The sequence below is a fragment of the Mus pahari genome, chromosome X (genome assembly GCF_900095145.1).
Source record: "Mus pahari chromosome X, PAHARI_EIJ_v1.1, whole genome shotgun sequence".
Taxonomy (NCBI): Eukaryota; Metazoa; Chordata; class Mammalia; order Rodentia; family Muridae; genus Mus; species Mus pahari.
In genome coordinates, this window is record NC_034613.1 from 147,088,138 (window position 1) to 147,114,230 (window position 26,093).

The 26,093-nt window shown below is 37.2% G+C and overlaps 1 protein-coding gene across 2 annotated transcripts in view; it reads left to right on the forward strand.

Annotated features, from left to right (window-relative positions):
- Window positions 1–26,093, forward strand: part of Arhgap6 (Rho GTPase activating protein 6) — a 488,517-nt gene that overhangs the window by 406,183 nt on the left and 56,241 nt on the right. For both annotated transcript variants that reach the window (XM_021187414.2, XM_021187415.2), the window contains exons 2-3: window positions 7,244–7,403; window positions 24,420–24,491. In XM_021187414.2, coding sequence (XP_021043073.1) covers window positions 7,244–7,403; window positions 24,420–24,491 — 232 coding nt within the window. The remainder of the gene's footprint in view (window positions 1–7,243; window positions 7,404–24,419; window positions 24,492–26,093) is intronic.

A 26,093-nucleotide genomic window follows, 5' to 3' on the forward strand; every position in this document is an offset into this window, starting at 1 on the left:
TCTTCTCTCTCTCTCTCTCTCTCTCTCTCTCTCTCTCTCTCTCTCTCTCTCTCTCTCTCTCTCTCTCGCTCCCTCCTCATTTCTTTCTTAAACTCACTCACTCACTCAATGACATATTTTGCCAGTGTTCAAAAGGGACAGGAACTAACTTTTCATTGGTCTGGTGAAAAGATTATAGCAAAAAGTATCCTGGAGTCATAGTTGAGCCAACTGGGACATTTCTCTCACACCTGATAAGATTTTCTGTTTCAAGACTCATTTTTCACCAAAAAATATTTTTTAAAAAAGCAGAGTCAAGTTCCTAGTCCAAGCTAAGTTCAGTTAGATTAGAGAAGACAGCAAAGACGCTGAGAATAGAATTCATGGGTAAGCACCGTGTCTATATACCTATACTCCTATTTCTTTTATAGAAGGTGATTGTGATAAGAAATGTAATTCTGTCATACCTAGCTTGTGATTTGGGAAGAAAAGTGGACAATCAGCATGTGGGGTGTGTGGCTGCTAAAACTGCTTGCGCCGATAGAGATTTATGAGCACAGCTCATTTCTAGACTGATTGATGATGCTGAAGCAGCAGGAAATGTGCAAACCACAGCAGGAAGGCGTGCTCTGCAATTAACGGGAGCAGCATCATTCGTTTGATTGCTGCAAGCCTCAGGAACCAGTTGATTGGAGGTCTCAGAGTCAAAGATTTTACCTTCCTCTTTCAACTTCTTGCATGTGCTGCAACATGTTGCCTGTGGTTTCAGGAACAGATACAGTGTTTGGAAAGCAACTTATACAGGAGACAAGGCTATTGCTAACATGTTACCTTACCAAAAGGAAAGGTCTTAAGCTACTATGTTTAGAAACACATTCTGGCTTACCTAACTGTAAAGAATCTACTGTTGACATGGCTTAGTGGTGGAAAGAAGTGCAATTTCACTCTCATGTTCAGGGTCCACCTTTGCTGCTGTAAGGGTGACTTTACTTATTTGTAAGGTGATGGATTTGAGCTTGTATCTCCTGAGAGATGTTCACATGCATGTATAGTAGTGGTTATGAGATTAAATTCTAGAGCCAAAAGCCTGATTTCAAATCCCAACTCTTAATGTTCACTCATTTTATAATCTGGGCAAGTTACATAAAGTTTGTGCCTCAGTTTCTCCATCTGCTAATACAAAGATAATAATGATGGCATTATCCTCAAAGATATGGCAACCATTGTCTGGGATAATATAAATAATGATCATGGGGTGTTAACTAGTTGATGCTGAAAAATTTATAATGTGACCAGAATTTTCAAGGCCTCATCCATTACTAAGGGCCAGTTCTTCTAATTTTAGTTAACTGATTTAATTATAGAAAGGCAAGCAGATTATCCCTGTCACTGAGACATTTATTTTTGTTAAAGATTTTTTCCTTTATTGGATATTTTCTTTATTTACATTTCAAGTATTATCCCCTTTCTAGGTCTCCCCTCCAGAAACTCCCTATCCCATATATCCATGCAATTTTTTTTCTACTTTATACATCCTGGGCTCCATGTAGACTATTTTACCTCCATAATTTGAGCAAAGCATAAAAGTAAGAATTGAATCTATGTGTAATAGAAAAGCTCAAGGCTCAACTGGAGAGATTCAGAAGAGAAAATGGCCTTTCAGTCTCACATTTTTTTTTCACTCAAAGACATTGAACATATGGATGTGTCCTATCTGTGCTAACCATTAGCAAGGACTTTCCAGTAAGAAAATATGTACATGTCATTTATTTTCCCAGATGGTGTTAGCAGGTTGCCAGGTTTGACAATGTTCTTTTTTTCTTTTAGGTCTATCAATAATTCACACATATATGAGCCATTTTCATGTAACCATTTAACTTTTTTTCCACATTTTTATTTATATATGTGGGCACCTTTGTGTTCTTGTACATGGCACGGTATGCCTAAGGTCAGAGCACAATCAGTCAGAATTAGTTCTCTCCTTATACCATATGGATTCAGTATGACTGAGCTCAGCTCTTCAAGCTTGGAAACAAATCCCTTTGGCAACTGAAGTATTTCATCAGCTCAAGGTCCCTAGAAAACAATTTTTATATCACCCTACTATTTATGTTTCCAACATCTCAATCATCACATTGCTATCTTATACAGTTTCTTTATGGGCTCTTCCGGATATATTCCAAAGAAGCACAATCTTGGAGACAAGAAAAATTACTCTATAGGGATAATTGTAAATATAAATTTACCTTAGTTCTTTTAAACGGGTGCAAAGGTCAGAAAATATTTTCTGCAAGGGCCAGATACTAAAATGGTTCTGCTCTGTGGGCCAGGCAGTCTTTGTTGCAAGCTGTGTAGCTCTACCACTGAAGTGTAAACACAGTCACAGGCAGTGTCCATACAAGTAATTGTAACTGTTCTCCAATAAAACTTAAAGGTTTGGCTCGTGAGCAGCAGCTTGTTGATTCCTGGCTAGTCAAGTTATTATAAGAAAAATACTCATCGTTCCCATTTCACAGATGATGAAAGTGAAAGCCATATAAGTAGTAGCTTGGTAAAAACCTACATGGATGACAGATAGTGGAACCAGAACCCAAATCCAGGAAGCTGTTGCTTTTAGCAACTACCCCACATCAGCCAGAGGGATCCTTGGCTTTTGAATTCTGCAGGGTTTATCAATCACTTCTGTAAGGGCTGTCCACAAAGCTCCCACAGTAATCCTTCTTCCTCTGCCCTGTCCTATATATTTTGCCAGTGCTTGTAATCTTGTAACTTCCCATGAGATACTTGGCCAGCCTGTGTCTTTATCTGCTTTCTCTTTTGTTCACTAATGAGTCTTAAGTACTTTGAAGAGCTCCTGGCCTGTAGAACACCCTCACCCAATGCTTGTTGAATAAACAAGATAGGCCTTTGCATGTTTGGATTTGGACAACTCTTCAAGTAGCAGTGCTATATGAAGGTGAAAGTTCAAAGTAAGCTAACGTTCCTAGAAACTATGCCTAATCTTCTGAAATTCATGCTCAAGATAAAATAGAACGACCTTTTTAAAATTATAAAGTCCAGAGTCAATGGATTTCTGAAAGTGTATGACATAGAAGAGGTATTAAATCCTTATAAAGTGTGCTGAGGAGTGAGGAGTCAAGAAAGGACAATTGAAAACTAGTTTCCTGTTGAGTGCAGAATGGAACTGTCTCTTTGACAAGTCCAGCCAGTGAGTGGTGGGACAGCCACATAGACACTCAGCTTTCCCCAGGAGGTCACAAGAAGGAAGTTTTCTGGGATTGTCACATGTTTATTTTGGAGTGAGAAAGACCAAGGCAGAAATGTTGATTGTGTGCCTTGGTATTTCAATTTATAATTTATACTATGCTTCAGTAGTGCATATCACTATCTGGGAAGCATGCCTTTACTTATTATTATTATTATTATTATTATTATTATTATTATTATTATTATTATATGTATTATATGGCATTGGTACTTGGGACATATATGATCCAAATGACAGACCATTCTTTATTCTCTAAGCTATTTACCTTGTGCATCTTGCCTTCAAGAAACCCTGATCCAACTAGCACCTAGAAAAAAGAAATCCACTCCAACACATAGTGGAACTATTTATTCAAAAATTCAGCACACGTTTCTTTAAGAGTTTTATGTGTCACTGAAAGTGCCATACTTCAGAAGGAGATGCAAATTTAGAGTGATGATTAATATTAATTATAACTTAAATTATCACTTATTCACATCCTGTCAGGGGCTAATAAGCCCTCCACGAGCAATTCATTTTCATTGTCGTGTGTGATCTACACATGCCTGAGAGTTAATTCTTCTCTTTCTGCATGTACTACTGAGGCTCAAAGATGTTAAGAATCTTGTCAAAAAGTTCACATATAATTGGACCAGAGGTATGGTACTTTAAAATTTGAAGTCCACATTAAATCAAAGAATGTGCATGTTTGACAGCAATAATTTACCCACCATGATTCTGACATACTGAGTTGACAGAAAATAGTTGTCAAAGACCTATATCAATCCCTTCCTGGCCCTCTTGGATTGGCCAGTTTATTATTGGGTATGGTTAAAGAGATACTCCAATTATAGAGGAGCCCTAAACACATAACAAAACAGTTTGCTGTAGGCTCAACCAAAATTATTTCAATCAATTTTATTTCATGGGAAACTCAAATCACAGATCAGCCCAAAAGAATTACCTTTCTGAATAAAGCATAGACATTGAGTTTTGGGTTTACCTTTTAATTCTTTTAACTAAATGTGGATACATACACTTTTGATGGGAAAGAAATCTCTTTAGTTAACACTGTTGGTGAGGTCCTCTCCAGTTAAACAAAACTATATTTTATTGAGGCTTTTGTTTGTTTTTCTATTCATTATTTTGTGGTATTTGTGTTACTTGAAGCTGGTTCAAAAATAGCTGCTATGATTTTTCTTATGTGCATAACATAAAGAATCCTACATGATATTCATAAAATACATAGTTCATGCCTCTGACAACAAAATGTATAAATGATAAGATTCCCTGGCACCATAATTTTAAGGGGGTTCTCTATATTCGAGCTTAACAGCAGATCTAATATATACACTGTTAGGGTTTCTCATCCTCTGATATTAGTATTTTGAATCAGATAGACATTTATAGTGCGGAAATGCTTCATGCATTATAAGACAGTTCATTGTGCCCAGCCCCTTCCCTCCAGATCTCTTTCTCTGTCTCTCTCTTCCTCTGTTTCTCTTCTTCTCGCTTCCTTTCTCATTGAAATATCTTTTCAAGTTTGAGTCAAAATAATCTCTCTCTCTCTCTCTCTCTCTCTCTCTCTCTCTCTCTCTCTCTCTCTCTCTCTNGGCTTTGCTTTCTTTGTCTCTGTGAATTCCTTTCGCTCTCTCTCTCTCTCTCTCTCTCTCTCTCTCTCTCTCTCTCTCTCTCTGTGTGTGTGTGTGTGTATGTGTGTGTGTGTTTGACTTTTTCAGATAGAGTCTATATAGGCCAGGATATCATCAAACCCAAGATCCTCTAGGCTCCGAGTCCCCAGTACTGAGCTCCCATATATGCACCATCATTCCCTGCTACCCAATATTTCTGTACTTCTTATCTCTTCATTTTCAATGTGTTCTCTCCCTGAGTGTTTTAAGACATTTCTTAGCACTTCTCTTTCCTTTATAGATCTGATTGTGTTCCTCTTTTAGTCAGTGTTCCTCATATTTTGAGAAAAAAAAAAAAAGAAGAAAAACGAAAAATCTACTTTGCATTGCTTACACAGAAATCTTTAAAGAGTCTGGCCTAGACTTCTGCTTTGTTTTGCTCACTGCTATTTCTATCCTTCCAGATGTATAGAATAAGTCCATTTCCTCATTTGTGCTGGGAAAACCCTTATCATTCTTAGTCAGTTTTCAAGTCAACATCAAAACACTCCCTTCTCTACAATGCCTTTCTTGATCTACAGACAGATGGTAACGCTCTGTCTTCTAGGCAGCCATCGCATTTGACGCTTATTCCTATGATCATAATCTGTCTAGTTTCTAGATTGTGTTCTTGCTACCTGAAAGAAAAAAGGCTATGCTGTTATCTGAATAATCTCAAGTCTACTGCAGTGCTTACTATGTAATATGTACTGTTGAATATTGTTTGAATTAGCCAGGAGGATAGAATAAATAAAAACATGGTAGGAATGGTATAAATCAGATAATTTCATTCATAAGCTATAGTTTTGAGATTGGAAGAATGTATGTAGACCACTAGCGAAATGTGGCCTGCTATATAGTTTTGTAAATCAAGTTTTATCAAATATGCCACAACATAATTATTTTATAAATTATCTATGGCTACTTGAATGTCCCAAAGGCAGTTAGGTTATTGAAACAGGATCAAGATGGCCCACAAGGAATGAAATATTTACTCTATGAACCTTGGTAAAAAAGAGGTTGCCAATATCAGCTAAAAGGTAGTAGAATCCTCTATAGAACACCTTTTTAAATACTTTTTCAAAGGGATATGTAATTTTATTTTGACACTTAGATAACAAAAAAAAGAGCTTCCTTAAATATCCAAATTTCATATCTAAAAGACAAAAACAGGCTAGCAAGATGGATCAGTGAGCATACTAGTGTCAGGGATATGAGTTTAATTCCAGGAACTCCAGAACACAAGAAAAAAACCTTATTGTGTCAAGTTGTCCTCTGATCTCCATAAGTGTACTGTGACACACCTGTGCCTGCACACATACCCCCAAATAAACAAACAAAAATGAAACAAAATTTAAAGTTACAAACATATTTAATGATTCTCATCCGGGGAAAAATGCAAATCACAAAGTCTTGAACACGTATACATTTTAATATCTGCAGAGACTCCTGAAATAGATCCCCTAGGATACTAAATAAAATCATATTGTTATAAAGTATAATTTTGCAACATAATTTATTCAGTGCTACAATTATTATATTGGTAATATAAAAAATGCTGATCACATCAACAATGCTCATAGTCAACACAAAGCCCCCAATGGAGGAGCTAGAGAAAGTAGCCAAGGAGCTGAAGGGGTTTGCAACCCTATAGGTGGATCAACAATATGAGCTAATCAGTACCCCCAGAGCTTGTGTCTCTAGCTGCATATGTAGCAGAAGATGGCCTAGTCAGCCATCATTGGGAAGAGAGGCCCCTTGGCCTTGCAAACTTTATATGACCCAGCACAGGGGAATTCCAGGGCCAAGAAGTGGGAGTGGGTGGGTAGGGGAGCAGGGTTGGGGGAGGGAATAGGGGGCTTTTGAGATAGCATTTGAAATGTAAATGAAGAAAACATCTAATAAAAATGTTAAAAAGCATACAGCACAAACAATGATACACAGCACTCTTGCAAAAAATGTTTGTTCCCTCTATGAAATGCACATAATAGAAAGTAGTAGCACAGTTTTTCCTGTTGTGAAAATACACACAAAATATATTTCCTATATATATATCTATAAGAGGAAGTAGGTTCCTCCCAACCTCTTTGCACATGGTTTTCCTTAGCCTATGCATGTACCGTCAGATGAGAACTTTTCACCCAGAAGCCACGTTATGTTTTGATTTTTTGCAACTGACTAAGAATATGCATACTAAACTAAGACAGGATTTAGTTTGAGAACTAGAGAGCCAGCTATGAAACACAAATGTGAAATCTGTTTGCCTCTGTTTCTGCCTAAGAGAAAAGGAAGTTTGTGACAAACTAGTGAACTGTGTAATGCTTCTTGTTTTTCCCTTGGCCTGCAGGGTGACTTCACCTGGAACAGCATGTCTGGTCGTAGTGTGCGCCTGAGGTCAGTCCCCATCCAGAGCCTCTCAGAGCTGGAGCGGGCAAGACTGCAGGAAGTGGCTTTTTATCAGTTGCAGCAGGACTGTGACCTGGGCTGTCAGATCACCATCCCCAAAGGTAAGGCCCTGTTTGCATGATCTGCTTTTCTGGGGGGGGGGGGGGGGGGGGCTCTCTGTTCTGCCAAAGCTGCAGGCTGCACATTATTCTCACTCCTAGCATTAACACAGAATAGAAACTACAGCTTCTTAGTGGATATCTGGCATCCCTGCCCATTTTGAAGACTTGTCCAAACAAGACAATGTTAATGCTGGCTCATTTTTTTAAAAAAAAATAGAAGGTTAACTAGGGGTTGGGGGAGGAAAGCCTGGCATATCTCAAAAGTTTTCATGGTTTCACATCAACCAAGAAGAATGCTTATAGAAAGGTCAACTAAAAAGGTTGTAAGAAAAGCTGGGGTAATTTGTTTTCAAAATAAATATCGAGGAAGAATGTCTCAGATCTGTTAAGCTTGCAGGTTTGATCCCATACACACTGAGAATCTGAGACATTATTGCCATGAATATCATTTGTAGCCAGTCTTGGTAGTATTTTGTTATGCAACACTTGAGCCCAGGCACACCTGCTTGCCTGGTACTTTAAAACAAGGCCTGATTCCCACAGAACCCAGAAGAAGGGACCTGAATTCATTTAGTCCATAGAAATCTGTCTCTGAATGATTACTGTCATCTGCAAAGGCAGTTTTTATAATTGCATGACACAGAAAACTAACCTGAGGCAGCATGAAAGAAATCATAATTTATTATGGAAACTATAGTAAACTTGCTCATAAAGAGTTTTGACCAGTGGGCTTAAAACAAAAAATGAAAGGAGAAGAGTGTAGGCAAGTGCCTGGAAGGTAGACATGTAATTGATATTTATTTATCAGATAAGTACATGAATACATGTATATTCTACTTCATCACAAATTTCCTCAGAGGTTCCTGTGTTGAAGGCTTTATCTGTATTGCTGAGGTAAGGTTTTAGGGATGCCATTGGATTCTAGGGGCTCTGACTTTTATCAATAGGTTAACCCACTGACAAAACACATGAATGAGTGGATTGTCTGAAAGTGGTGAAAACTGGAGGGGAAGAAGTAGGTCACTAGGACATGCATCTGGAAACTGAGTCTAGTCCAAGCAAGGCCTCCTCTCTGACAGTCTGCCTACTTGCCATCATGAACCATGCAGTTTTGTTCTACCACAACATGCCTCAAAATAAGCCCAGAAATAGGGGATCCAAGTGACCATGGACTAAAACTTGTAACACCATATATATTTATGCCTTTTAAATTGTTTATCATGGATATTTAGTTGTAGCTATACACTGACAGAAAAACAACTACCACAATATATAACGTGTATGTGTATGTGTATATATATGTGTATGTGTGTGTGCATGCACATGCACAGGTACACATGCATGTATGTACAATGTGGTTCTCAAGTAGAGTTGATCTTGCCTTTCATCTCCCAGAGGACATCTGCCAATTTCTGGCCATCCATTTGGCTGTCATACTTTGGGAGATGGTTCTACTGTCATCAAGTGGGTTCAAGTCAGAAATATTGATAAATCACCTATAATACATATGACAACCTTCATCCATCATCATCATCATCAGGTCCCAAATATTCAGGGCCAAGGCAAAGCCATTTCACATTACATACAAGCATATGCTCAACATACTTTCATTCATGGTGGCGATGGGTCTGGGCTGTGTTTTTGTTTTATTTTGTCTTGTTTTTTGACTTGGATGTACTAGTTTAGGAGTCTAATGACTAGAACTTAGGTACCCATCTTATCATCCCTCCATTCCCACACTAGCCATTTGAACTTAGGCGATTCACCTTTGCAATAGAAAATTTGGTTATTGACTCTACAAGGAGTAGGACAAAATCTGGAGTACAGAGTTTGCCATTGGACAGTGAGTCTCTGAGCCATGCTTTGCTTTTTCTTTAGGCTGAAATCTCTGATACTCTGGTGGAGGATGTGACAGAGTTCATAATCAAGCTCGAGGGTGTCTACTGATGGGCAGAATGTAGATGCCAGTAACAGAAGCCATGGCTGTTTTGCTTTTTTTCTTATCTCCCATTGCCACGACAGTTGTAGTTATCATCACCATTCTCTGTCAATCCATTTCTCATGAATCTCACACATAGATACCCTCCGCACTGATGGGAAGTTCTCCTGCACTTGCAGAAACTGTACTAGAGATGATAATGTCATGCTACTGTTTCATTTACAGCAAGGCTTTCTTGTCTTGCCTGGCCTTGCTTTGGTAGGGTGCAGGAGAAGCTTGTCTTTCCCACATTCTTAGCTCACAAGTGTCCTATGTACTCATCACCAATAAGACTATCTCCTTTTCATGAGCACAAACATTCTTTGCATTCCTAAGAAAGTGGAAATTTTAGCAAACACAGTTTATACTGAAGGACATGATAACTTTGAAAAGGCTTTGAATTTAATGCACATGAGATAAGCTATCAGGAAAGAGATTATTCTTTATAGCATTACGTTAAAATCTAGTTAATTTGATATGTCTTTTTGTTCTTGATTTTGAAAGAGGCCATTAAAGTAAATACCATTACCAAATAGAACTGCTATAAAACTTGTCAGCTAGAGGCTCTGTATATAACTATGTGGTTCCAAATCCCCTCAAGGAATGATTCATAATACTGAGCTGTTACAAAATTTTGCCAGGCCATGTGGGATATTTTCATACTTTCTATCAAAATAGGAATTAACAGTTTACAAATAAGTTTTATTATTTACAGAGGAGAGAAGAAGTTGTGACCAAGTGTAAAAGGTTAGAATTTCCTGGAACATTGTTTGGGGTAGGTGATTTATAGATGTGGAATATCAGCTGAGCTTATTTGAACGTGTGACAAGTACCACATACTATGATAGCAGCTATAGACGGATGTGGCCACATAATCTCCATGCAAACCCCAAAGTAGATGTTCTAAACAGCGTTAGATTCACTGTCAAAACAATTTCCCTGAGGGAGATGAACACAACATCCAGGGTCTAGAACCTAAAGAAATGATACTATTCCTGATAAGATAGGAGACTCCCTGGAAATGAAAAAATCAAACAAACATTTCCATTTCCTGTCACTTGGAGATGATTGTGTAGGCTGATTTGTGAAGACTGGGGCTTCCTGGATTCAGATAAAGATAGTCTGGCATAATCCACAGCTTCAAAATTCATCAGAGAGAGGGAAGAATTGAAGTTCAAGGAAGTCACTGAGATAATTCCCTAGAATGAATGATCATGGAGAAGTTTACGTTGGCGGGAGTGATAACAACTAGAAATTGGTTATTTGGGCAAGGGTTCAGGTGAGGTAGATTAGAGGGGACCATATGGAATTTCACTTTATATTGTTTCTGCACTTCTAGTGATGTCAGATGCAGTTTTATTTAGGAATAAAGATCTAAGAAGACATCTTGGAAGGTGTCTTAGATGTCTGAGAAAGAGAAATGGAAGAAGGGATCTAATGTACAAGCAGTAATGCTAGGTTTCAGGGCAGTTGAAGATCCATCTGGAAATAGTAGCTGAGAATTTAGAATGTAAAATAAACTTCCTGGCAGTTAAGCAGTTAGGAAAAAGAACACTTAATTTTTACTTTAAATTCCTTAGTCCTAGTTAATCAAAGTCCCCTTCAATTAATATTAGAATCGAGTTTAATGAAAGTAGAGAGGTCCATAACTAATTTAATATGTGTCCGTAGTTTTCAGAATAACACTACAAGATAACTACATCTTAATCCTTTGATTAACACATTAGCTCACAGAACAGAAAGAATCTTGCAAATGTGATACACTAATATCTTTGAGATAGAGCAATTATCCTACATTGTCTGAAAGGGCCCAGACTAATCACATGAGTGGTTGTAACTATAAGGATGGCCAGAGAGATGCAATGCTGCTGGTTTTGAAGATGGAACAAAAGGGCCGTAAAAAAATATATGTGACCCTGGGAGATAAAAAATGTCAATGGAATAGATTCTTTCATGAAGTGCCCCTAAAGGACCCATGTCTGACACCTTGATTTTAGCCCACTGAGATCCATTTCAGGCATTTACTTCCAGCATTGCAAAGTAAAAAGTTAGAGAGAGCTGTTGGTTTCTAAGTTTGCAAAAATTTGTTACAGCAGTATTAGCAAACCAAAATAGTATATAAGATAATAATTAAAACGAAAGACAAAAGAGTTTATGTTGGATCTGAATGGAAGTTAGAATGTTGTCTATGGCTGGAAATCTCAACACTAAGGGAGGAAGATTGTAAGTTAGGCTATATAGCAAGGGTTGCTATCCTGTTTTGTGCTATCCTTACTGGAAACATCCAGATGTAATGTGCTAGATCTCTTTGTAGAATTTTTTGGTATACATCACAATCAAGCTGTAATGTGGAGCAGAATCCACAGTCTGCTAGAAATGCCAATAGGAATCAAGTAATGCTATGTATGCCTTCTAGGCTTGTAAAACCTCAAAGAGGGACTCTAGTGTAGGAACTCTGAAATTAATGTCACCTTCTATGTGTCCACCAGCATTTCCTTGGTTCTCCCACAGAGGATCATGACTTCCAATGGGACAGGGTTATGTATCATTTGCCTCTGAAACTAGAACACCAGGTACAGGGCCCAATATACTAGTAAGTCTGTCAGAAATGAATGAATACATGAGTTTACTTCTTTAAAGTTAAACTTCCCCTTTGCTCTTCCCTAACCTTGCAAAAAGCATTGATCATCTTTCTCACATCTTCCCCAGTATCTCCAGGATTGGGTTTGAAGTTACTTAAATGATTTCCTTTAGCATCACCCTGTACTTATTTTCCAGCTTTAATTGATGGTCTCATGGGTTAATGTGAGGTTTAAGTGTAGTAGGAACCAAAATGAGTTTAAAGCATTTACTGACATCTCATACATTCTCCATAAAAGCTATCCATCTCTATCAACATGATAATTATCGTTGTCATCATTGCTATATCACTTGTTCATGCATCTTCTCTCAACTCTTTATCTCATCTTAATTATAAACCATGAGCCTCCTTTTGCTGTCTTCAATTCAGGACTTCTTCACTGTTCTATCATACCTAAAACCACCAGAGTAATCATAAGCCACAGAGCTTACTCTTATATTGGAGACAAAATTCTCAAAGTTTCCTGCTGCTTACCTTTATCACTGTTGAAATATTTTATACTATATAAAATATAGAAGAACAAATCCATTTACTTAACAGTCTGTAATAATGTACCAGTGTAAACCAATGTAACACTTGTTTAAGTCTATGTTCTTGGAACAGTAGGTTTTAACATATATCTAAAATCTATACTGAGAAATAAATTATACCTTACATCTCAGGCTGGGAAACATGTGAACCAAACGGTGTTCTCTTGTCAGAGTTAAACTTAAATACTTCCTATAGCATTCTCAAATACCCACTTCTGTTTAATTCTGTGTTATTTTTCTAAAACACTTTTCCATGACCTACTATATTTTCCTGGTTCAATAGTAGATGTATGCCCTACAATTTTACCATCACACATTCGTGGGAAAAAATCAAGAGGAAAATGACAAAAAATCAGTATGAATAACTTTTAAATGTTCTTTGTTGGGGTCTAAGGGACTTTGTAAGTGAAAAGGAACATTTTTTTCCTGTATGTTTAGAGAGATGATGCTAGGGCTACAACTATAACCTCAGTGAGAGGCACACCTGGGAGAATTCTATATGACTGTCCTGCTCAATAGTAAGAACAAGTTTGACGCACCACCCAAGGAAGATAGATATGTAATTCACTGAAGATATCAGAGAGAAAAGACGGAAATCCACTAAATAAAGGAGCCATACAACTACCCTACTTCTTCAATATTACTGATAAAGTAAGATGAAGATTTTTTTATGTCAGCCATTTTTATTAAACATTCATAGTGTTCAGTCAAATGTATCTTAACAATAAGTAATCCGAACTCTGCTCTACAATGTGTTTTTCTACTTCTAGATTCATCAGACATGTCATGTAGCTGGGCGTGGTGGCGCACGCCTATAATCCCAGCACTTGGGAGTCAGAGGCAGGGAGATTTCTGAGTTCGAGGCCAGCCTGGTCTACAGAGTAAGTTACAGGACAGCCAGGGCTACACAGAGAAACCCTGTCTCGAAAAAACAAAAACAAAAACAAAACAAAAAAAAAAAAACCAACCAAACAAAAAGACATTTCAGATATATATCTGACATTACATAGAAGTTCTGAATCGGTATGTGCTCAGTATTTGAAGGTATGCTTTTATGTGTGCATGTGTGTGTGTGTTTAAGATAGGGAGGGTAAAAGATATCTTTTCATGTGTGTTTTACCTAGCTTCTGCAGACAGTGTATATACCTTGATACTGCAAAAGAGAGCAGTGAAGCAGTATAGAATATGTTAAATGGTCACTCAAAGAGATTGACCCTAGATGTTTAAGGTATGGTTCTAGCCTTAGGTTCATTTTCATATTCCTGTATGTCTAGCCATGTCAAAAGCTATCCATATCCTCTACTTGTCCCAGGTCGTTCAACAGACAAAAATACAAATAAATAAATTGTAGTCAAAGCTGAAATCATTCCAGTTGCCTTTTAGAAAGAACATGCCTCATCATCCATCTTCTCCAGTAAAAGCCAAGAATGACAGATACTTTATTACAGTTGCTTTTGTCACTTTCTTCTTGGATGCTTCCCCTGGGAGCTGATGACTTGTGTTACAGTTCTCAAGTGTGTGCTTCTGTATGATTCAGTCCTAGTACAAAGCAGATGTCTAATTCTTTATGTCACATGCTTTGTGATTCAATGTCCACAAATAGTATTTCATGTTCTGAGGTAGTATAGTTTTCCATCCAAGGTCTTGTCTTTACTTGTGACGGTGACACACATTTATATATGTGTGTTGGAGCACTGGCCACGACTGTACAAGGCTTTGAAATATTGAGCAAAGCTCTTATCACTGCAGTTTCTAAACTATTCTGGCATCTTTCAAATATTTTATGACTACCTGTGCTCCCCATTAGGATCACTGCCTAAAGTAAATTTGATAATTGCAATTTTTTGTAATTTGGTTTTTTGAATGATCAGAAGTTTATAATCCTCAGGTTTTAGTCAATAAATATTTTTTCCATATGAGAATCAATTCTGTGAGAGAGCTAAACAAGAAAGATAAATAACATTTTATGAAGTTCTTAAACAACTAACCTCACAATATATAGTCATTAATATATAGTAAGTAGTGTGCTATAAAGTAATATACCATACATTTATAGATATATAAATAGTGCATTAATAAATGATTTTAATAATAAAATAATCTCCAGTATAGGTTAAGTATAACTTTATTATTACTATCTAGTTTGATGACTTACAAATTAGCAACATTTGTCTTCAAAGATGTATTTATTAAAGGATTATACAGTTCTTGTTAATCTGACCTCTCTCCTTCTACCCACCCAATCTTAAACACATAAATTCAAAATGTCTATGGATATTGATTCTTAAGAATACCTGCTATAACATGTCTGGTGGGCCTAAAAGTAAAAAATCACACTGCAGTTTTAGATCATCCACTATTAATATACATTTTCTACAAGTCACAAAAGTTCAATTAAAATTACTTCGTGTAGAGTCCAGGTATAAAATACTTCCCTGATTTCAGTCGATTTCTATCTGACTTTTCTATTATATCAATATAGTCTCTTGCTGTTGGCTGGCTTTCTTCTTCATCATGGAATGGCTACAGCAACCTTTGGCATTGTTAAGCTTATGGGAGCATCAAGAGAAAGGGAAGAGTACTAATTTTCTAGTTAAGTAGTTTTGTAAGAAAGGAGAAGAATTTCCTCTACTCTCCCCTAGTACACTTATCTCCTTTTTCATTCTCTAGAATTGGAATGCCTACCAGTGCCTAAGTGGGCACTGGCAACAAAAAATAAATCACAGGGATTAGCATAGAGTGCCCCGCGCCTCTGTCCTCCTTCCAGCAGAGGTGGGGCAAAGAGGACACATACAACAAGGCAGGGTTTGAGCAGCTTCCACAGCTTCCCGCTGCAGCTTCCTTTATTTTCTCTACAGCTCACCCCAGCTCTCTACAGCAGTTCAGCTTCTCTCCTCTCTGCTTCTCAGCTTCTCCTTTCTCCCTCAGTTTCTCTCTCCTGCTTCTCTCTCCTGCTTCTCAACTTCTCCTCAGCTCCTCAGCTTCACCTCCTGCTTCTACTGCTTTTCCCCTTCTCAGCTCCTGTTCTTTATTCTGGGATCGCCCAATTTATCCCCTTCCACCCTCTGTACTCATCTCTCAACTCTCATCATCCAATCAGCATTCAGTACACTCTATATGAGAGCCATGCACGCAGACAGGGTGGGTGTTGATAGGCCAGTAACTCAATATCATGCTGTATGACGCTATACAGGCGGGCAGTGTGTAATCACTCAGGTGCGTATAATCAGGTTTTTGGTAATCAAGCAGGGAATCATGGGGCTTGGCAGTGAACCAGGGTGCCATCTTGGCTCACAAGGCCGCAGCCACGGCCACACCACTTCCCACAATAGAGTACTTTGCCAAGGCTGGGGTGAAAATTCATCCCAGGGGGCATAAAGGAACGAAATAGGGCCAGGGTGAATTAGAGTGAATGGGTGGATGATAGAAGATAGAGTTGGCTTTGTCAATGGCACCATGTAGTTCTGCATGCAGGTAATAGGGAAGAATGTATTCTAAGTTTTCATCCACTTGTGTCATCTTCCCAGTCACTGTGTGTAAGAGAGCTATTTTTATGTGAGCAACTGACAGAAAGTTTAACAAGTTGCTAGGATTTAAAGTTCATGTCTTATGGATATCTATTTGACTTGTTCATTATAAAACAAAAAGCAAAGTAGATAGAAATCAGTCTCTTCTATAGGTCAAAAAATCACATTCCACAGGGACACAACTGTCAAACTGCATCTTTTTATAGGCTTTGTAACAAGTAGTGATGAAATTCTATAATTTGGATATATTTTTTCTTTTTAGAGCTTGTTTTTTTTCTTGTATTCTTTTTTTCCTTTCTTTTTGAAACAAAGAGTCTCATGTAGCTTAGTCTTGCCTCTCTCCCTCCATAGCCAAAGATGACATTGAATTTCTGATCATCCATTCACAAGTACTCATATTGCAGGGTATGTGTCAACACCTCTGGTTTGATACCTGCTAGAGATCAAACCCAGAGCTCCCGGAATGCAAGCCAGACACTTCAGCAACTAAGCTACCTCTCCAAACCCTATGCCTGGATATGATTCTCTCAAGCTAACAATGCAAGGTGTTTTTTGAGATGATGAGGTTATTTCTAATTTATGTTCTCCTGCCTACTTCTTTTCTTTTAAAATCCAGCAGAGAAGTAAAGCCAAATAAATGATTTTATAAAGGCTCCTCTTTCTGATTTGATGTTTATAAACTTCTCTATCTGAAAACTGTCTACTTAGGCAAAATAATAGGTATCATCCTCCCTATAAGGGTCAGGAGATGAAAGCAGCAAAGAAAGAAGCCTAGAAGAATTGGCTTGCTCCCAGATTTGTACAGGGCAGCAGCAAGCCAGCTCCCTTAGGATATGTGCTCATGATATATTTGTTGTTGTTGCTGCTGCTGCTGCTGCTGCTGCTGTTGTTTTTAAATCTCCAATTTTTAGCTCATAGAACTTAAATGTTGAAAAATGTCAGCTAGTAAAATGTCCTTCAAAGGTGATCATGACCACTTGTTGAAGCAAGAAGTTATTACGTTGTGACTGAATGAGGAGACATGTTTAATAAATCAAATATCTTAACGATTTTTCTGAAATAGGAAAACACTTGCTTTGAGACTCAAGAATCCGTGGGAGTTATTTGTCTCTCTTGAATATCACAAAGAAAAAAATTTAGAACTAATTGCCCTGACAAAATAATTTACACAAAACAGAAGAGGATTTCTTTTCTTCATGTTTAATTAAACTACAAGGAGGATAACCTCCGATAGCTGAGTCTCATTATATCAGTGAGAAACTAACAGAATGTTCTAATGTTGTGACCACAGTTTTGTTAATTTTACCACCACTTCAGTCTGTAAACTATCAGAATTAGTACATTTCACAAGTACTTTGGGGATCATGCACTCTAAGAAGAGGCATCTCTATTGCTCAAGAATACCATAAAACATTTCCTTTTCCAGGGAAATGGAGATACCATGAAAACTGATTCTGAAAATCTGAGTCCACGTGGTGCCATAAGAATGACAAAGCACAGATTAATTCAATAGGATTGGTGCCCAGAGAAATGACAGAATGCCCACCTCCCTACACAACTTCTGTGTAAATTATAATTAGGGGAAGAACTTCTGGAGATAAAATGATAGAAAAATAGATGTCTTGTGAATTGGGTGAAATAATCAACAATCAATAATACAAAAACATGATGACCAGCCTGTGCACATATAAACACACACAATTAATTGACAGCCAATGTGAATAAATGATAGGGCTATGTTGGGCTTGAATAATTTTTTCATATTTTTAGTGTAGGCTGTTTTTATTTTCCAGAATTTTTATTTTCACTCTCTGAAACACTGCTTTCCACTGACAAAACTATTACTCCATTCTGGAATCTGCCATGTTTGTTCACCAATAGAACTTTTACCCAATAAAGCAGCAGCTCTCAACCTGTGGGTCATGTCCCTTTGCGGGAATTGAACAACCCTTTCACAGGGGTTGCATATCAGATCTCCTGTATATCAGATACTCACACTACAATACATAACAGTAGCAAACTTATAGTTATGAAATAGCAATGAATATAATTTTATGGTTGTGGATCACCACAACATGAGGAAGTGAATTAAAGGGCTATAGCACTAGGAAGGTTGAGAACCTCTGCAATAAAGTGTTTTCCCAAATCTAAAACATTCATGGGGTGGGAGAGTCAGGAAGAAAGGATTTCCTAAACCCTGTCGTCACCATATGAATTATGGAGGAAAACACCAACATAATTCTAAGGGTCCTAAGAAGAGCAACTTTATCCCCTGAGGCCTCATTAAAAACATTAGCTTTTGAAAGCATAGTTGGGGTCATCCTTTGCTCATCTGTGCTAACACCTAGTAAAATGGTCACAAAGACATTTCTTTGTTTGCTTTTAATCAGCTTTTCCCAGATCTGTCTCTAACACTGAACTCGTGAGTCCCTCTGAGTAACAGATAGTGTCTGCTCATCTAGGCTTAAAACACATCACTTACTTTCCCCAACAATGTGTGATTAATCACTGTTGAGTGGACAGATGGATAAGTGGATAGGCAACTGGAAAGATGGGTGATGAATACACTTACTAGAAAGAAGATGATATGTAAACAGATAAGTGTTATAATATAAATAATATTCCCAAGCCAAGGAAAATAGTCATGTGCTATGATAGAATAAGCCTGGAGAAAATAAAATAAATCTTTGTGTTAGAATAGAAAAGATACCTCTATGCTAGTTCTTTTCCTAAATATCTAGACATTACCCCACTCCATCTCTGGTGCCATAGAATTACATGGTCCCATGGATCTCTCATCCATAAGCAGAGACTTCCTTTTTCTGCTAGGGATGCTCTCACTCCATTTCTTTTGATGGACTTTAAATACATAGCAGGACTCAAAGAACAGGGACCAGTTTGGAATTCATTACACTGTCTCATTTTTCTGGTTTTGATTGGGATTTTAGCTGTCCTGCTCTTATTAGACACTCTCTGTTTTCCAGGGTGAACTTACCAGACAAATTTAACTTGCATGGATAAGGTTAATCATTGGAAAGTAGCAGATGTTGAGCAAGGATACAATGAATATTTCCCTAATGGCAGAGACATTAGTAATATAATTTCATCTTTAGCAATACTCCAGCTTCAAACTAGAAATAAAATACATAATTTAGCCTTTTCCTTACCTTAGTTTTTAGAGATTGAAAGCCTACAAAGAAGAAATAATGAATTTTCATTTCACCTTAGTAAGAAATAAAATAGTGTAAAAAATATTTTGAGACATATCTTATTTTTTCTACCAGGCTGGCCTCAAACTCATAGATCTATACTTACCTCTGCCTCGCTAGTCCTGTAACTAAAGATGTGCATCACCACATTCTGCCTGTATTGCACATTTTATAATATATTCATAGATTTTTAACTTGCTTGATGTGTAGTTATACATGTGCATGTACACATGATTATATGTTATCTATATTTAAGAAAATACTTTAGTTTATCAGCATAGATGTGATATGCTTACAAATAAAGTTGTGTAGAAATTTGTGTTCTCAGATACAGGTAAAAATATGAAGTTTGAATAGTTTGTGCAGAAAAGGATTTATAGACACCACAACTCTAAGATGATTTAATTACCCACCTATGAAACCATCACCATGGTGGTAAAAATAAAACTGACTGAGACTCTTAGCTGGCTACTCCCTCTTTAATAAGTATGGTCCAACAAAATTGCAGGCACAACGAATGTTTTGTGTCAGTTTGGACATGTGTTTTTCTTCAAACGAGGGAGATGGCAATGGTAGATTATTTCCATTGTTTCAACCAGGTCAGAAACTATGACTCTGTGAGTCATCTCCCTTCATGCCACAAATCTGAGTTTCATATTCTGTGAAACACCTCAAGAAGCAGCCCAGGCCTCCATTTTCTTACAGTTAACAGATGAATTTTCAACATTTATTCAAATACAGTTGTTACACGGGAGAAGCAGCTTTTAAAGGTCATTTTGAATTTTTGAATAATTTTAGAATTACTATAAAGTTATGGGAATGATACACCATTTCCTTGTAAGGCTCCTCATGTTTTCCCCCAATAACATTATACTATCCTTGATGTATTGACATCAACAAAATGATAGACTTGATTCATATTTGCATCAATTTCCTGCTGATGTCCTCACATTATTTTAGGTTCTAATCCAGGACCCCGTGTTTTGTTGAGTTGGAAATCTTTTACTTTCTTCTTCTGAAAAAATTTTTTCTCAGTCCACATTGGTTCTGAAGATAGCATGCCGTCTTTAAAAGAGATAATATTGGTATCTTCCTTGTGAGTTTACCGTCCATTCATGCTGCCACTCATTGTTGTCATCTTACCACCCAAGTAAGGAAGAAAACCTTTCATGGGGGGAAACAGAAGGCTGTTTACTCCAGGTGCTCATCCTAATCCTGAAATCTATAGTCTTGAACATTTGTTACAAGGATTACTAACTATAGACAGACTCTCATTCCTTTAAAAATTGAAGGAAATTGCTCTTCTTCCTAAAATCTAATACAGTACTTAAAATCTTAATAACTTGTAAACATTTGGATACTGTTCTGTCTAAAATACAAGTGGTTACTGGGTATGAATTAGAAGGAACAATGTGAAGGTCTTAGTCACATGGCTTGTGCCCATTGCTGTGTTCTGTACATAGAATTATGCAAAAAGCAGTGGTTCTCACCCACAGAAGTTTTGTTTCCTGCGGATATTTGGTAATGCCCAGAAACATCATTGGTAGTGGCAACAGAATATAAGTGGATGCTCTGGCACCTAGGAAATTAAGGCAGGGGATGTGGCTATGTAGCTTAAAGCACACAGGGCGATCAACCATAATAAAGAATTTCTTAGCTTCATATATCACTAGTGCCCAGATTGATAACACATAGAATAAAGTATGTGTAGTTTATAAAGGGCTAATTCCTATTCTACCACCCACCAGTCTCTTTATATATTTCTCCTCACTTTTTTCACTAAGTTCTCCACATTGCCTATGAATTCCTTTGGTTTGCTTTCTCTGAGAGTCTATTTTTTTTTTCTGGTTCTACTAAATAGTGGGGCAGCTATGGCTAGGAAACAGAGGAGGTGGTGCCAAAATCATCCTGCCAAATTTTTCTCAGCAGGGTATTTTTTAAAGGCTTGAGCAAGCTAGAACCTCCCTTTCAGGCTCAGATGGGTTTACAAACTCCAGTGTCTGTCAGATATTATCAGTGGGTGTAGCAGTGCAGGATCCAGTGCCTCTGCTGACTTGAGATGAATGTGACAAAGGTGACACTTCAGATTTTCAGCTCTTCTGTGTTTCTTGAGAAGCTCACACTCCAGATCTGTGTTTGAAATAATCAAGACTTTACATCAGTTCTCAACTGTTATAAATCATTGTGCATTGAACTTTGCCTGAGCAGGAGTGGACTGGATATGGCTGTTTTGTTCTTCCTTGGGCTATATTCATGCCCATGTCTGTGGCACAACCAAATGAGAGCTTTGGCCCAGCAAGCAGACAACTACCAATTCTTTGTGTTCATTTCAGCATTAAGTGTGTGGAACCTCTTCTCTTGTGTTAGTAAATATCCAAGTTACTAAATATCCAAGTGGGGCCTGGAGACGGCTCAGCAATCCAGAGAAACTGTTACTATGCACAGGACCCAGAGTTAGTTACCACACTCGCATTTGTAGTTCAAAACTACATATAATACCAAAGGATCATAACCCTCTTCTGTAGGTGGATATCAGGAATGTACACAGTACATATACATGCATCTTATCTCTGATGTATGTGATCTGATCAGTGATGGACATAGATTCATGAATAATCAGTACCTACTGAACATATATCATACTCTAGGTACATGGCATCTGCAGCTTTATTCTACCCACACAGTATTACTTACATTCAAGCCTATTATGTCTCCCAGTTTGAAGAGATTAAGTAACATGACTATGGGAAGTGGTAAATTCAGAACCTGTATACAGAACTCTCTAGTGTCAAAGCTAGTATTCACCACCTTTGCCTAGGTTGTAGGGGAAGAAAATATAGTGCCCATCTGCCAGATGTTCCTGTGAGACTAGACATGTATCTTGACATACCCAAGGTAATACAAAGTTAGAGAAAGAGGTGCATGTGGGGGCAGGAGGAGTTACATAGCAATCCTAACCTCTAAGTATTCATACAGATTAGCATAAGTAATTGTTGATATGACACTAAAATTTGTATTTTAATATAATCTAATATGCATCCACATGCAATCCACAGAAAATCTATTCATCGTACAGTTTCCAGAACTGAAAAATCCAAAAGTTAAAGCACAAAACTCCCCTGGCAAGAGAATGGAAAGGCAATGGGACTTAGATTTGAAGTCAAATTTCTGCACTTTTCAAGTAAGGCTAAGTTTAAGGAATATGCTTAAGAATATATTCCCTTATGAGTGCCCATAATGAGAAAGGAAGACACCCAGCTAGAAGGGTTGTGTTCATGGGATAGAGCAGTGGGAGAGGAGAATGGTTGAGAACAAACTATAATGAAACATATGTATATGAACTTCGTAGTGAAATCCATTAGTCTATATACTAACCTAAAACATTATAAAAATTAAAAGTAAAAAGAAGAAACTTGTGGCTTCTCGTCCTGAGCTCAGTGATAGAATACTAGGTTGGCATGTGCAAGGTCCTGGGCTCCATCCCTAGCACCACAGAACAATCTCCTAGGCTTTAATAGATGGACAGTACTCTCTTTAGTCAATTGTGTAAACTGAGGAATTAAAGGATTTTTAGAAAGAAATTTTATTACTGAGCCAAACACATTTGCTGATGTGAACCAGTATTAAAGAAAGCATTACAAAGTAAAACCACCAGCAATCCTATTTGTAGAACAGGTTAAAATCTTCTGTAGTAATTGCATTTTATTATCTGTCACAATTATTATGTCACAATAGTCCCTAGTAGCTAGATCAACTCTTAGATGTTTAAGGTAAGAACACATCAGGGATAAATGTGATCAATGGCACTTGGTCACAGTACAACTGATTTACATGTTTCCCCCCTTATACAAATCTTATGACTCCAGAGATGAAAAATCTTATTATTTTCTTTTTGTGGGAATAAAATATTTGGGGTATATTTTGGAAAGGAAAGGGTATTAAATGTGCCCGTTAACTATATTGTGGTGTTCCTTCACTTTAAAATACTCACAGAGGTGGAGGAGGAATTGGGAACATCTGTAGCCCCAAGAGGATCCCAGGAATGCTCATTACATTCAGAGTGCTTATTCTGTTATCTCCTGCTATCAGAGGTTTGTTTTGTAGATTTTATTGGGTGGTAACACTTTTTACTACATGTTTTAGTATGTCCTTCAAGACAAATCCACTTTTAAACAGTACCCTTGGGTATGAACTCCGTCTTTATTATTTGAGCCCAGTGTAGACTCCTAAGCCATACTTCTTGTGTGGTAAGCTGAATAATCACAAAACATGTTCTGGCAACGATAAATACCAATATTTTACAATGACATCCCAGGAATTCGACTGCAGCTGCCAACCAATGTGAGTGGTATCTTTACTATTTGGTGAGATAAGGAGAATATTAAGTACATTTGTTAAAAGTATCATATGCTAAAAGGGACTATTCCCCTACTTACAGTAACACATTTGAAACATCAACATTCATCAATGAATGAATAATTAAATTATGGGATAGGCACATACTGCATAATAACATGAAAGCTCCAAGTAGAAAGTATATCTGAATTTATGGACATGCATCAGGCTCCACATTAAGCATTTTACATGCATTGTTTCATTAAGTTCTCATAACAGAACCATGCAATTCTTGCTATTTAGGTATGAGCATTGAGACCTATGCAAAATTCTGCAGGTTGTAAATGGGATGATAGTAGTTAGGCCTGAAATCTGTCAGCCAGCAAATCGATTTCCTTTTCCAATCACACTGTAGTAGCTTATAAATTCAATGCTGTATGCGTGTATAGTTGATTCTGTCATGGAGATTTTATTCAAGATGAACAGTGACTTGCATAAACATGGAGAAAAGGAAAAGCCTTATGTAATAGTAAAAACAAACACATCTGGATGTCAAAGCTGAATTACATATGAAAGAGAACTGTTTCTAGCTCATCCCATAATGGAAAGAACATTTAAGAGCATATTTCAAGGCTGGTTACATGGGCTACAAGTTGAGGATTTTTCAGGTATTCTCAGTTTATTCCCATTTACAGTGTTCAATTCTATGAGTGAAGTAAAATGTCAACTCTACTTGTAATATGAAAATAAAATGAATAGTTTTTATTCCAATTTCTTGTTCTTTTACTATTCACAGATGGACAAAAGAGAAAGAAATCTTTGAGAAAGAAACTGGATTCATTAGGGAAGGAAAAGAACAAAGACAAAGGTAAAGGACCAAATATCTAAATTCAATGCATTTTGTAGGGAGCCTGCTGGTTGGATTGGGTTGAGATTTTGAATTTCATAGATTTATGTGGTTGGGCTCTATTATGTCAACTACATTTCCATAGTAGAATGTCATTGAAAGACGTTTGTGTCTACTTTTCTGTGTTTGAGTATCCTTATGCTGAACTGATGAGTTCAGCTGGTTTGAGCAGCTGGTGACCACAGCCAAGGTTGTGGTTCCAATTAATCTGTCTAATCAGCTATGCCTAAAGAGGACCTGCATTGAGTAGCCATGGATAGCATGCCTAATACTAACCAGCTGTTTGGCAAATACAGACAATTAAGCAGGAATAATTAAATGAGAAAGACTTTGGATTCACCTACTATAACTACAGAAAAGAAACAGTCTCCATCTCGTGGCTTACTGAAGGAAGGCCATTCTCAGCAATTTTGTGAGATCACGAGATTCTTGGTTTGGGCCCCATATGTTTTCAGCAATTACTTACTTTCATCATACTGGTTTGTGTCCATTTCCATAGCTATTTAGGGAAATGACATTTGAATCATTCTTTCAAACACATTTGTGGTCAATTTAAGTTTTCACTCTAGTTGTAAAGGTCACTTAGACCCCATTACTATAGTCTATTACTTTATGACTTATTCTTATAGTCTTATATGAACTGATTGTTAAAGGGTATAATTGTATAAACATATGTTCATTTTATTGCCACAATGAATGAATGTTAAATGAAGAAAGGCATATGTCTCACTTTGAAGTTCTCATCTATAATAATTGCATTTATGCTCATAGTGGAAAGCAATGTTTTTTAAAAGAAATAAGTGCATTACAAATTGCATATGATGACCCTTATTTCTAAAATGCATACCAATCTATACACACATATCTTAAACTGTGCTTTAAGGATTGGATATTTGGTTCATGACATTTGGTACAAAGTATGCTAAAGAATAGAAATCACTGTTTTGCTTCCCTTAGAGTGTGGTCTCTCTTCCTTGGTGCTAGGAACAATGTAGATTGGAAAAACATTGTGGCAAATGTTGTACTATGCAGTGTGAGATGTTTAGCACTGTATCATTGGTCTCTTCTAACTAAGAGCTAATAACACTTCCTGTAGACAGATTGTGCTCAGGCTTCTAAATGTTAACCTCAAGCTAGACAAAATGAGATAAAAAATATTAGTAATCCATACCTGTAACTAAAAGATAAAATCATGTCTGTAACAAATATTCTGTAGCCCAAGGCATAGGGATGAAATTCAGTAGTAGAATAGAACCATCCCCGTTCATGTGAAATATATTCCAAAGACATTCTATCCATGACAAAAATTGTGGCTAATGTCAAACCTATGTGCATACTGCCCTGTGTATAAATGCATACCTATGGTAAAGTATAATTTATTAATTAGACAGAGTAGAAGATTAACCATTAATAACCTAATTATTACAATATTGAAAAGTGAATAGCGCACATTGCACCGCACACAATAATAGTAGGAGATTTCAACACCCCACTCTCACCAATGGACAGATCCTGGAAACAGAAACTAAACAGAGACACATGGACACTAACAGAAGTTATGAA